At 44.1% G+C, this 14,008-nt stretch overlaps 1 protein-coding gene across 1 annotated transcript in view; it reads left to right on the top strand.

Annotated features, from left to right (window-relative positions):
- ADAM12 (ADAM metallopeptidase domain 12) overlaps positions 1 to 14,008 on the top strand; it is a 390,586-nt gene that overhangs the window by 308,578 nt on the left and 68,000 nt on the right. Inside the window, exon 12 of the mRNA XM_072130819.1 lies at positions 1,896 to 2,073. Within this exon, the coding sequence (XP_071986920.1) occupies positions 1,896 to 2,073 (178 nt within the window). The remainder of the gene's footprint in view (positions 1 to 1,895; positions 2,074 to 14,008) is intronic.

A 14,008-nucleotide genomic window follows, 5' to 3' on the forward strand; every position in this document is an offset into this window, starting at 1 on the left:
AGGTTCTACCATCACCATAGACAGAGAGCATCCTCTACACCTAGAGGAGAGGAGGTTCTACCATCACCATAGACAGGAGGCATCCTCTACACCTAGAGGAGAGGAGGTTCTACCATCACCATAGACAGGGGGCATCCTCTACACCTAGAGGAGAGGAGGTTCTACCATCACCATAAACAGGGGCATCCTCTATACCTAGAGGAGAGGAGGTTCTACCATCACCATAGACAGGGGGCATCCTCTACACCTAGAGGAGAGGAGGTTCTACCATCACCATAGACAGGAGGCATCGTCTACACCTAGAGGAGAGGAGGTTCTACCATCACCATAGACAGGGGGCATCCTCTACACCTAGAGGAGAGGCGATTTTACCATCACCATAGACAGGGAGCATCCTCTACACCTAGAGGAGAGGAGGTTCTACCATCACCATAGACAGGGGGCATCCTCTACACCTAGAGGAGAGGCGATTTTACCATCACCATAGACAGGGGGCATCCTCTACACCTAGAGGAGAGGCGATTCTACCATCACCATAGACAGGGGCATCCTCTACACCTAGAGGAGAGGAGGTTCTACCATCACCATAGACAGGGGGCATCCTCTACACCTAGAGGAGAGGAGATTCTACCATCACCATAGACAAAGGTTCTTTACTGTACAAGCAGTGAGACTATGGAACTCTCTGCCGCAGGAGGTTGTTATGGCGGACTCTATGTACATGTTCAAGAGAGGCCTGGATGACTTTCTGGAGAGAAAAAATATCACGGGTTATGGGGATAAAACATTTATTTAATTCTTAAAGGTTGGACTTGATGGACTTGCGTCTCCTTCCAGCCTTATATACTATGATACTATGATACACAATAAAGATCATTTTTAAACCCTTCCTTTACAATGTTACTCAGTGTTATTGCTGTTTTAGCTCCTATCAGTCAGTGATGGTCAGTGTAGGATTCCATAGTGTGAGCGGGACATTCTGATCAGACACTTCATGATCCCTCTGTGCTATGAGATGCTGTGTGCTGACAATGTGCTTAGATTATCAGGGTAAAGGGGTTTATCTACACTTTTATTTAGCTGGTGATCATTCGCTAGTATCTGACACATGATGACATACATGAGATGGATATAACACACAATGAAACACTGTAGTTTGTACAGTAAGTCTCTGCACGCTGCTGCTTCCCGGCAGGAAGTGCCTGTGCCTGCGCTGGTCTTGTAATTGATGTGGGAGGAACAGGAGGCAGAGATCAGTGTGCAGACAGGAGAAGCTATTTATCAGAAAAAATGACCATAGTCAGAAGATTTAGGGTCGGGTCCCGGTGCAACCAAAATTGTAAACACTAGAACTGATAGAGACAGGTTGAAATTATTATTCTATTATTATTATTATTCTAACACTGCGGTGTTTGATCAAGCACTAGGAGCTGCTTAATTTAGTAAGCTGCTCCTAGTGCCGAAATTTTGGGTGACAGGTCCTCTTTAAGTTCCTCCTAAGATTACTGCTAATTGTTTGGTGGCCCAGTAGCGGATCATATAATCATATTCATCCAAGAAAATTCTATGTTTAGGGTCCTGTGGTGACGACACGCTGAGCACAGCCACAATTCTGACGTATGATTGCACTTTACAGACGCGTTGAGGGTGTGGTTCACGATCTTTGGGGAGGGAATGGTCCTCAACCAGATATAACGCTAAGGCACTAGGCACTGATAAACCAAGCGCATGGCTGGTGGTTTCCCGGAGCGATCACTATTCTGCTGACTTTACTTGGGTGTTGGCGGCCGTGACCAAGCCAGAACTTTCTACATAGACAATTATTAGCAAATATTTGTGTGCAGTAACACGGATCTGACGGATTTAGCATTGCTTTTCCCTCTGTTCTCCTGCAGATACCCATTCCCAACAGTGTTCAGCAGCTGCAGCAAGAAGGACTTGGACAGCAGCCTGGAAAAGGGAGTGGGCATGTGTCTCTACAACATGCCTGAAGTAACCGAGTCATTGGGAGAACAGAAGTGTGGAAATGGATATGTGGAAGAAGGAGAACAGTGCGATTGTGGAGAACCAGAGGTAAGAGCTCCAGTGATGCCCCGGTACATGGCTACATTGTATTATCCAGAGTCAGACTAGAGGTCCTTAGGTCTACCAGAGCCCACCATCCATAAGCTCCTAGTAGTGATGCCCCGGTACATGGCTACAGGATATTATCCAGAGTCAGACTAGGGGTCCTTAGGTCTACCAGAGCCCACCATCCATAAGCTCCTAGTAGTGATGCCCCGGTACATGGCTACATTGTATTATCCAGAGTCAGACTAGGGGTCCTTAGGTCTACCGGAGCCCACCATCCATAAGCTGCTAGTAGTGATGCCCCGGTACATGGCTACATTGTATTATCCAGAGTCAGACTAGGGGTCCTTAGGTCTACCAGAGCCCACCATCCATAAGCTCCTAGTAGTGATGCCCCGGTACATGGCTACATTGTATTATCCAGAGTCAGACTAGGGGTCCTTAGGTCTACCGGAGCCCACCATCCATAAGCTGCTAGTAGCAATGTCTGTAGCTGGACCTTTGGTGTCCCTTGCTCTGGGAATAGACAGGTGACACCGAGATACTGAGCCTTGAGACTAAATTCCCATCCCAATCATTTTAGAATAATTTTTTTTTTAAAAAGATGCCTAATCCTATAGTTTATTTTCTGCACTGCACAATTTTTCAAACAATAGCCATAAAAATGTAACATTAATTTATACTTTACTCAAACATACCATAAATATGATACATGAGAATTAAAATATCGTATACAGGCGGTCCCCTACTTAAGGACACCCGACTTACAGACGACCCCTAGTTACAGACAGATCCCTCTGCCCCCTGTGACCTCTGGTGAAGTCTCTGGATGTTACTATAGTCCCCGGCTGCAATGATCAGCTGTAAGGTGTCTGTAATGAAGCTTTACTGATAATCCTTGGTCCCATCACAGCAAAAAATTTTGAAACTCCAATTGTCTTTGGGGGCAAAAAAAAAATTCTGTCTGGATCTACAATTATAAATAATAATAATAATCTTTATTTATACAGCGCCATCAAATTCCGTAGCGCTTTAAAATATACAGTTTCGACAAATTCAACTTAAGAACAAACCTACGGAACCTATCGTATCTTGTACATAACCCGGGGACTGCCTGTATTGAAAAAGCCAAAAGTTTTCCTGGTCATGCAGGGGTTAAGCCCGCCTGCCTTATTCCTCCTCGGTTGCTTCGCTAGAACTAGAATATGTATTAAGTATAAATATTTTCTTCTCAGTCGAGTTCGGTTTCTGCCAATTCACGTGACTGGTAAGTGACGGCATGTGTGGAATGTAAACGCCGATCCCCGTATCTATAGGCCATGTCCATTACGTGGTGCCGCTCCTGCCCGCGCCTTCCGCACCTGCCGTGCTCATGACTTACGAGCAATCATTTCTCTCTGCATGCAAATGTTCCATGTATTTCATCTGCAGCCAATAGGCTCCAAACATTTACATGCACGGGATCATCGCTCTCCTCCGAAAACCCGAAATCACTCGTGTCGCCAATTGGATGAATTATTTTTCGATTACAAAAAGATTTCCCGTTTTTTTTTTTTGGGGGGGGGGCAGAGTGTGAAATGCAGCGGGATGAAAAATAACAAAAAGGCTGAGGTTTTTTTTTCTTTTGTTCTGCCATTGTGTCTGACGAGGGGCGATGTAACATGACAAAGCAGGATATCTTTATGTTACATCGTTGCCTAACAGTGTGAGGCCCGGCGTTCCGAGAAATACATCTCCTCCGCCTGTTGTCGGCTCCGTCTGCTCTGCCACTCTCACTGATTACATCGCGGAGATTGTTGGCGGGTTTTTTTTTTTTTTTAGTCTTTTTTTGTTTTCGTACACTTAGATTTTACAAAGTAAACAACTTGAGGCCGAAACCGCGCACAAAATTAATCAAAAATAACAGCAGATAGGGAGCGGGGATGTGAATTATTTCGGCGTCGCTATCGGAATGTTTTACATTGTTATATAGATTTTTTATATATATATTTTCAAACTGTAGAGAAAGACGGGTCCTTTATTTTCCCAATCGTCGTCGAAGTCTCTATGGGGCAGCGTTTTACCGCTTGGGGGGCGGGGAGTTGTGCAAGGAACAGACTTGGTCAACACCTTTTGGTGTAAGACTTAAATATCCTTTAACAGAGCGAGACCCAACATCTACGTTGCTTCCGTCTTTGGTTTACACGTCCGACATGAAGGTCGTTGATCCCCCCCACCTCTCTTTCTGACATCCTTGCAGGGAGCACGCTGGCTTTGTACAGTAGCCATGTCAGTCTCCATTGGAAGGTGCTTGGCCTTTGCAAGGGTTTCGGTGAGTCTGGTGGTGGAGGGTGATGGTGGAGAAGCCACATACGTGAAACATATTGTGGACTGGCTGTGGCCCAGTCTAGATGAAGGTTCATTTCAGATCTTTGGAAAAACTATTGATTGTGTTGATTCCATGCAATGTAACTCAAGTACCTTCTTCCAAAATCTTTGGTTTCAGGGAAGAATATGAAGCCTCTGCTTTAATGGTTCCATGGGAACGCCATGTCCATCTTTGTAGGTTACATGAATCAAGTTGTGTTCAGTATATGGACCCTAATGGTACATTCATGTAGCCAAACTACAACTCCCCAAAGAAGCCACATATTTAGTGGTGAGATGTGGATTCTGTTTGAACCTATTCCCTATCTTTTATGTATTTAAGCCTATGTGCACAGATGTTATGCCATTGTGCTTTGCAGCCAGTTCCTGCGAGCAGGAACAGAACCTGGGAGCTTTTCGGCTCAGGCAGTCGGCTCATACAAAGTGTCGTGGAAACCACAGGCTGTGTGCATGAGCCCATAGAAATGCATGGGACCATATGCTAAAACACAACAGAAAGCAACATCACATGCCAAATACAAGGACAGACAGACAGAGTGTGTAACTTCTTAAGGCATAATGACATATGGAAAACTCTTAATGGAAAACTACCATGAGGATTCTACTACCTGCACTAATCTGTCATTTAATAATCCTGGAACCTAACTTGTTAAAAACCTTTATTTTAGTAATATGTAAATTAAGGAGCTGCTGGGACATGGAGTAGCCTTAGCTCCCAGTGCCCGGCCAGGTAGTACACTCCCAATTTTACTAAAATAAAGTTTGTAACAAGTTGGGTTCCAGGATTATTAAATTTGAGATTAGGACAGAGGCAGGAGGAGGAATCTACCATCACATCTACTTCTTGTGGTAGATTCCTCATGGTAGGTTCCCCCAGTTAGACAGTCTCCATCTGCATCTCTTTGGGTCATGTGGACCTCATGGGGCGAGCCCCTGTTTCCGGGCTCAACTTCTTTTATCAGAGAAAAAAGCCATTCGAAAAAGCGGCTCCAACTCCAGTAGAATTGCCTCTTTCATAGATCTTATGGTTCTCCATTCATAAAAATAGACGCCTTGTTATGTTCTCTGCAAGGGTTGGATGCTTTAGTATTCTGCCACCCAAAAGTACAGAACAAAAAATATGTTAAAACATCTTCTGTTTATTAAATCCATTAAAATATAGCAAAATATGCAGGAGACATGTCAAAACACGAACACGTTTCGAACTATTAAAAATAGTTCTTAATCATGGTCAGATCAACAGACCATTATCAGACCATCTGACCATCACCATCCATCATCAGACCATCATCATCCGACCATCATCCGACCATTATCAGACCATTATCAGACCATTATCAGACCATTATCAGGCCATCATCAGACCATCATCAGACCATCACCATCCATCATCAGACCATCACCATCCATCATCCGACCATCACCATCCATCATCAGACCATCATCATCCGACCATCATCAGATCATCAGACCATTATCAGACCATCTGACCATCACCATCCATCATCAGACCATCATCATCCGACCATCATCAGATCATCAGACCATTATCAGACCATTATCAGACCATTATCAGACCATCATCAGACCATCATCAGACCATCACCATCCATCATCAGACCATCACCATCCATCATCCGATCATCACCATCATCATCCGATCATCAGACCATCATCAGACCATCATCATCCATCATCAGACCATCATCAGACCATCACCATCCATCATCAGACCATCACCATCCATCATCCGACCATCACCATCCATCATCAGACCATCACCGTCCATCATCAGACCATCATCATCCATCATCAGACCATCACCATCCATCATCAGACCATCATCATCCAACCATCACCGTCCATCATCAGACCATCATCATCCATCATCCGACCATCACCATCCATCATCAGACCATCACCATCCATCATCGGACCATCATAATCCATCATCAGACCATCACCATCCATCATCAGACCATCATCATCCGACCATCATCCGACCATTATCAGACCATTATCAGACCATTATCAGACCATTATCAGGCCATCATCAGACCATCATCAGACCATCACCATCCATCATCAGACCATCACCATCCATCATCCGACCATCACCATCCATCATCAGACCATCATCATCCGACCATCATCAGATCATCAGACCATTATCAGACCATCTGACCATCACCATCCATCATCAGACCATCATCATCCGACCATCATCAGATCATCAGACCATTATCAGACCATTATCAGACCATTATCAGACCATTATCAGACCATCATCAGACCATCATCAGACCATCACCATCCATCATCAGACCATCACCATCCATCATCCGATCATCACCATCATCATCCGACCATCATCAGATCATCAGACCATCATCAGACCATCATCATCCATCATCAGACCATCATCAGACCATCACCATCCATCATCAGACCATCACCATCCATCATCAGACCATCACCGTCCATCATCAGACCATCATCATCCATCATCAGACCATCACCATCCATCATCAGACCATCATCATCCAACCATCACCGTCCATCATCAGACCATCATCATCCATCATCCGACCATCACCATCCATCATCAGACCATCACCATCCATCATCGGACCATCATAATCCATCATCAGACCATCACCATCCATCATCAGACCATCACCATCCATCATCAGATCATCATCAGATCATCATCAGGCCATCATCAGACCATCATTCAACCATCATCATATGACCATCATGATCTGACCATCATGATCTGACCATCATCATCCAACCATCACCGTCCATCATCCGACCATCATCATCCATCATCCGACCATCACCATCCATCATCAGACCATCACCATCCATCATCAGATCATCATCAGACCATCATCATCAGACCATCATCTGACCATCATACAGTCATGGCCATAAGTTTTGAGAATGACACAAATGAAGTTGAAATGTGTTTTGGGGGAAAAAGTTAATTTTGTAGGCAAATATTGACTTTGCAATTAATTGCTGTTAAGCTGATCACTCTTTATATGCAAATTACCATTATAAAACCTGATGCCGGAGACTTTGTAAAAATTAACATTTGTATCATTCTCAGAACTTTTGGCCATGACTGTAGATCATCAGACCATTATCAGACCATGTGACCATGATTAAGGACTAACTTTTTAATAGTTTAAAACGCATTGGTGTTTTTGCCATGTATCCGGCATATTTTGCTAGATTTTAATTGATTTAACAAAGTGAAGATGTTTTTTTTTCTTTCAAAAGAATTTAACATCATCAAAAATAACGGAGACTGGAAAATTGTTGTGATATTGGGTCAAATTGCAGATAGGGGTTTAATCATGAAGACAGAAAACCAAGACCGTTGTTGGCCGAAATTTTTGGGACTCTTGCACAATTTTCAATCAGGACTCCGACCTGGTGAATGCCATGGATATTAAGAGTCCTGTTTCCACTGTCATGCATTGCATATACCCGATTCCTTTACTCAGTGACTCCCCCCACCCGGCCACATATGTCCCCATAACAGTAAGTGTACCCCAATATCTAGATGACCCCATAACAGCAAAATAGCCCCTGAAGTTGCCCCAATACAAAGTGTCTTTACCATGAATATTACGCGCTCTCCGGCCCGAGTCCAGTATTAGCATCTAGTAAGTGCGATTATCAAGGAATATATCTTCTCGTGTTATGGATCTCATCCAGGGTTAGGTCAATATTTAGAACAAATTCTTAATTTCTCAACTGGGTTTGGTTTATGCCAAAACTCTTTTCAGTGTGATTCATGATGTGTCCAGTCTGATAAAGCTTGGACCAGAGCCTTTTCTATTACATAGTGAACAGCGTCGTTCTTGGCAGAGTGAATTTTATGAGTTATGGAGCGCGAGGTCGTTAGTTCTCTAAAGGCTGCACCATCAAGGATAGTCAGATGAAATGTTCTCCTGCTCGTCCAGGGTGACCTTCCATATAAGCACTGACGACCCTTCAAAGTTACTATAGATTTGTGTTCTGGAAAATGTCCAGTTGTCAACCATTTTGAGTGTTTCTATGGAAAGGGAACAATAGATTGTACATGATAGATGGTCTATGTGTATAGTATAGCAGATTGTATCACGGTCATGACCAGTGGTTATGGGTTGTATTGGTCTATGTATAAAGTATAATAGATTTGTATTGTAGACTTGTCCAAAGGTCGGCCATGTCGGGAGTTATATTGGTCAATATAGTTTTCTATTACGGTCATGTCTAGTGGTCAGCCATGTTGGGGGTTGTAGTGTACTATGTAAAGAGTAGAATAGATGGTGTTATGGTCATATCTGCTAGTTGGCCATGTTGGGTGATGAAGTTTTAGTAAAGAGTGTAGTAGAATTGTATTATGGCAATGATTGGTTGTCGGGTTACATTGACACGTTTAGTATTTCATCTATAGAGGTGGTGTCCAGTGGTCGGCCATGTTAGGGAGTTAGAAGGTATAGTGCTCTTGGTAAAGATCATAATAACATTGTATTATGGTCATGTCTGGTGGTCAGTCTTGTTGGGTGGTGTTATCTCTATGCATGATATGGTCATGTCTGGTGGTCAGTCTTGTTGGGTGGTGTTATCTCTATGCATGATATGGTCATGTCTGGTGGTCAGTCTTGTTGGGTGGTGTTATCTCTATGCATGAAATGGTCATGTCTGGTGGTCAGTCTTGTTGGGTGGTGTTATCTCTATGCATGATATGGTCATGTCTGGTGGTCAGTCTTGTTGGGTGGTGTTATGTCTATGCATGATATAATCATGTCTGGTGGTCAGTCTTGTTGGGTGGTGTTATCTCTACACATGATATGGTCATGTCTGGTGGTCAGTCTTGTTGGGGGGTGTTATCTCTATGCATGATATGGTCATGTCTGGTGGTCAGTCTTGTTGGGTGGTGTTATCTCTACACATGATATGGTCATGTCTGGTGGTCAGTCTTGTTGGGTGGTGTTATCTCTATGCATGATATGGTCATGTCTGGTGGTCAGTCTTGTTGGGTGGTGTTATCTCTATGCATGATATGGTCATGTCTGGTGGTCAGTCTTGTTGGGTGGTGTTATCTCTATGCATGATATGGTCATGTCTGGTGGTCAGTCTTGTTGGGGGGTGTTATCTCTATGCATGATATGGTCATGTCTGGTGGTCAGTCTTGTAGGGTGGTGTTATCTCTATGCATGATATGGTCATGTCTGGTGGTCAGTCTTGTTGGGTGGTGTTATGTCTATGCATGATATAATCATGTCTGGTGGTCAGTCTTGTTGGGTGGTGTTATCTCTACACATGATATGGTCATGTCTGGTGGTCAGTCTTGTTGGGGGGTGTTATCTCTATGCATGATATGGTCATATCTGGAGGTCAGTCTTGTTGGGTGGTGTTATCTCTACACATGATATGGTCATGTCTGGTGGTCAGTCTTGTTGGGTGGTGTTATGTCTATGCATGATATAATCATGTCTGGTGGTCAGTCTTGTTGGGTGGTGTTATCTCTACACATGATATGGTCATATCTGGAGGTCAGTCTTGTTGGGTGGTGTTATCTCTATGCATGATATGGTCATGTCTGGTGGTCAGTCTTGTTGGGTGGTGTTATGTCTATGCATGATATAATCATGTCTGGTGGTCAGTCTTGTTGGGTGGTGTTATCTCTACACATGATATGGTCATGTCTGGTGGTCAGTCTTGTTGGGGGGTGTTATCTCTATGCATGATATGGTCATATCTGGAGGTCAGTCTTGTTGGGTGGTGTTATCTCTACACATGATATGGTCATGTCTGGTGGTCAGTCTTGTTGGGTGGTGTTATCTCTATGCATGATATGGTCATGTCTGGTGGTCAGTCTTGTTGGGTGGTGTTATCTCTATGCATGATATGGTCATGTCTGGTGGTCAGTCTTGTTGGGTGGTGTTATCTCTATGCATGATATGGTCATGTCTGGTGGTCAGTCTTGTTGGGGGGTGTTATCTCTATGCATGATATGGTCATGTCTGGTGGTCAGTCTTGTAGGGTGGTGTTATCTCTATGCATGATATGGTCATGTCTGGTGGTCAGTCTTGTTGGGTGGTAATATCTCTACGCATGATATGGTCATGTCTGGTGGTCAGTCTTGTTGGGTGGTGTTATGTCTATGAATGATATAATCATGTCTGGTGGTCAGTCTTGTTGGGTGGTGTTATCTCTACACATGATATGGTCATGTCTGGTGGTCAGTCTTGTTGGGTGGTGTTATCTCTACACATGATATGGTCATGTCTGGTGGTCAGTCTTGTTGGGTGGTGTTATCTCTACACATGATATGGTCATGTCTGGTGGTCAGTCTTGTTGGGGGGTGTTATCTCTACACATGATATGGTCATGTCTGGTGGTCAGTCTTGTTGGGTGGTGTTATCTCTACACATGATATGGTCATGTCTGGTGGTCAGTCTTGTTGGGGGGTGTTATCTCTATGCATGATATGGTCATGTCTGGTGGTCAGTCTTGTTGGGTGGTGCTATCTCTACACATGATATGGTCATGTCTGGTGGTCAGTCTTTTTAGGTGGTGTTGTCTCTATGTATGATATGATCATGTCTGGTGGTCAGTCTTGTTGGGGGGTGTTATCTCTATGGATGATATGGTCATGTCTGGTGGTCAGTCTTGTTGGGGGGTGTTATCTCTATGGATGATATGGTCATGTCTGGTGGTCAGTCTTGTTGGGTGGTGTTATGTCTATGCATGATATAATCATGTCTGGTGGTCAGTCTTGTTGGGTGGTGTTATCTCTACACATGATATGGTCATGTCTGGTGGTCAGTCTTGTTGGGGGGTGTTATCTCTATGCATGATATGGTCATGTCTGGTGGTCAGTCTTGTTGGGTGGTGTTATCTCTACACATGATATGGTCATGTCTGGTGGTCAGTCTTGTTGGGTGGTGTTATCTCTATGCATGATATGGTCATGTCTGGTGGTCAGTCTTGTTGGGTGGTGTTATCTCTATGCATGATATGGTCATGTCTGGTGGTCAGTCTTGTTGGGTGGTGTTATCTCTATGCATGATATGGTCATGTCTGGTGGTCAGTCTTGTTGGGGGGTGTTATCTCTATGCATGATATGGTCATGTCTGGTGGTCAGTCTTGTAGGGTGGTGTTATCTCTATGCATGATATGGTCATGTCTGGTGGTCAGTCTTGTTGGGTGGTGTTATGTCTATGCATGATATAATCATGTCTGGTGGTCAGTCTTGTTGGGTGGTGTTATCTCTACACATGATATGGTCATGTCTGGTGGTCAGTCTTGTTGGGGGGTGTTATCTCTATGCATGATATGGTCATATCTGGAGGTCAGTCTTGTTGGGTGGTGTTATCTCTACACATGATATGGTCATGTCTGGTGGTCAGTCTTGTTGGGTGGTGTTATGTCTATGCATGATATAATCATGTCTGGTGGTCAGTCTTGTTGGGTGGTGTTATCTCTACACATGATATGGTCATATCTGGAGGTCAGTCTTGTTGGGTGGTGTTATCTCTATGCATGATATGGTCATGTCTGGTGGTCAGTCTTGTTGGGTGGTGTTATGTCTATGCATGATATAATCATGTCTGGTGGTCAGTCTTGTTGGGTGGTGTTATCTCTACACATGATATGGTCATGTCTGGTGGTCAGTCTTGTTGGGGGGTGTTATCTCTATGCATGATATGGTCATATCTGGAGGTCAGTCTTGTTGGGTGGTGTTATCTCTACACATGATATGGTCATGTCTGGTGGTCAGTCTTGTTGGGTGGTGTTATCTCTACACATGATATGGTCATGTCTGGTGGTCAGTCTTGTTGGGTGGTGTTATCTCTATGCATGATATGGTCATGTCTGGTGGTCAGTCTTGTTGGGTGGTGTTATCTCTATGCATGATATGGTCATGTCTGGTGGTCAGTCTTGTTGGGTGGTGTTATCTCTATGCATGATATGGTCATGTCTGGTGGTCAGTCTTGTTGGGGGGTGTTATCTCTATGCATGATATGGTCATGTCTGGTGGTCAGTCTTGTAGGGTGGTGTTATCTCTATGCATGATATGGTCATGTCTGGTGGTCAGTCTTGTTGGGTGGTAATATCTCTACGCATGATATGGTCATGTCTGGTGGTCAGTCTTGTTGGGTGGTGTTATGTCTATGCATGATATAATCATGTCTGGTGGTCAGTCTTGTTGGGTGGTGTTATCTCTACACATGATATGGTCATGTCTGGTGGTCAGTCTTGTTGGGTGGTGTTATCTCTACACATGATATGGTCATGTCTGGTGGTCAGTCTTGTTGGGTGGTGTTATCTCTACACATGATATGGTCATGTCTGGTGGTCAGTCTTGTTGGGGGGTGTTATCTCTACACATGATATGGTCATGTCTGGTGGTCAGTCGTGTTGGGTGGTGTTATCTCTATGCATGATATGGTCATGTCTGGTGGTCAGTCTTGTTGGGTGGTGTTATCTCTACGCATGATATGGTCATGTCTGGTGGTCAGTCTTGTTGGGTGGTGTTATGTCTATGCATGATATAATCATGTCTGGTGGTCAGTCTTGTTGGGTGGTGTTATCTCTACACATGATATGGTCATGTCTGGTGGTCAGTCTTGTTGGGTGGTGTTATCTCTACACATGATATGGTCATGTCTGGTGGTCAGTCTTGTTGGGTGGTGTTATCTCTACACATGATATGGTCATGTCTGGTGCTCAGTCTTGTTGGGGGGTGTTATCTCTACACATGATATGGTCATGTCTGGTGGTCAGTCTTGTTGGGTGGTGTTATCTCTACACATGATATGGTCATGTCTGGTGGTCAGTCTTGTTGGGGGCTGTTATCTCTATGCATGATATGGTCATGTCTGGTGGTCAGTCTTGTTGGGTGGTGCTATCTCTACACATGATATGGTCATGTCTGGTGGTCAGTCTTTTTAGGTGGTGTTGTCTCTATGTATGATATGATCATGTCTGGTGGTCAGTCTTGTTGGGGGGTGTTATCTCTATGGATGATATGGTCATGTCTGGTGGTCAGTCTTGTTGGGGGGTGTTATCTCTATGGATGATATGATCATGTCTGGTGGTCAGTCTTGTTGGGTGGTGTTATGTCTATGCATGATATAATCATGTCTGGTGGTCAGTCTTGTTGGGTGGTGTTATCTCTACACATGATATGGTCATGTCTGGTGGTCAGTCTTGTTGGGGGGTGTTATCTCTATGCATGATATGGTCATGTCTGGTGGTCAGTCTTGTTGGGGGGTGTTATCTCTACACATGATATGGTCATGTCTGGTGGTCAGTCTTGTTGGGTGGTGTTATCTCTATGCATGATATGGTCATGTCTGGTGGTCAGTCTTGTTGGGTGGTGTTATCTCTATGCATGATATGGTCATGTCTGGTGGTCAGTCTTGTTGGGTGGTGTTATGTCTATGCATGATATAATCATGTCTGGTGGTCAGTCTTGTTGGGTGGTGTTATCTCTACACATAATATGGTCATGTCTGGTGGTCTGTCTTGTTGGGGGGTGTTATCTCTATGCATGATATGG

This window comes from Engystomops pustulosus, chromosome 11 (assembly GCF_040894005.1).
Source record: "Engystomops pustulosus chromosome 11, aEngPut4.maternal, whole genome shotgun sequence".
NCBI lineage: Eukaryota > Metazoa > Chordata > Amphibia > Anura > Leptodactylidae > Engystomops > Engystomops pustulosus.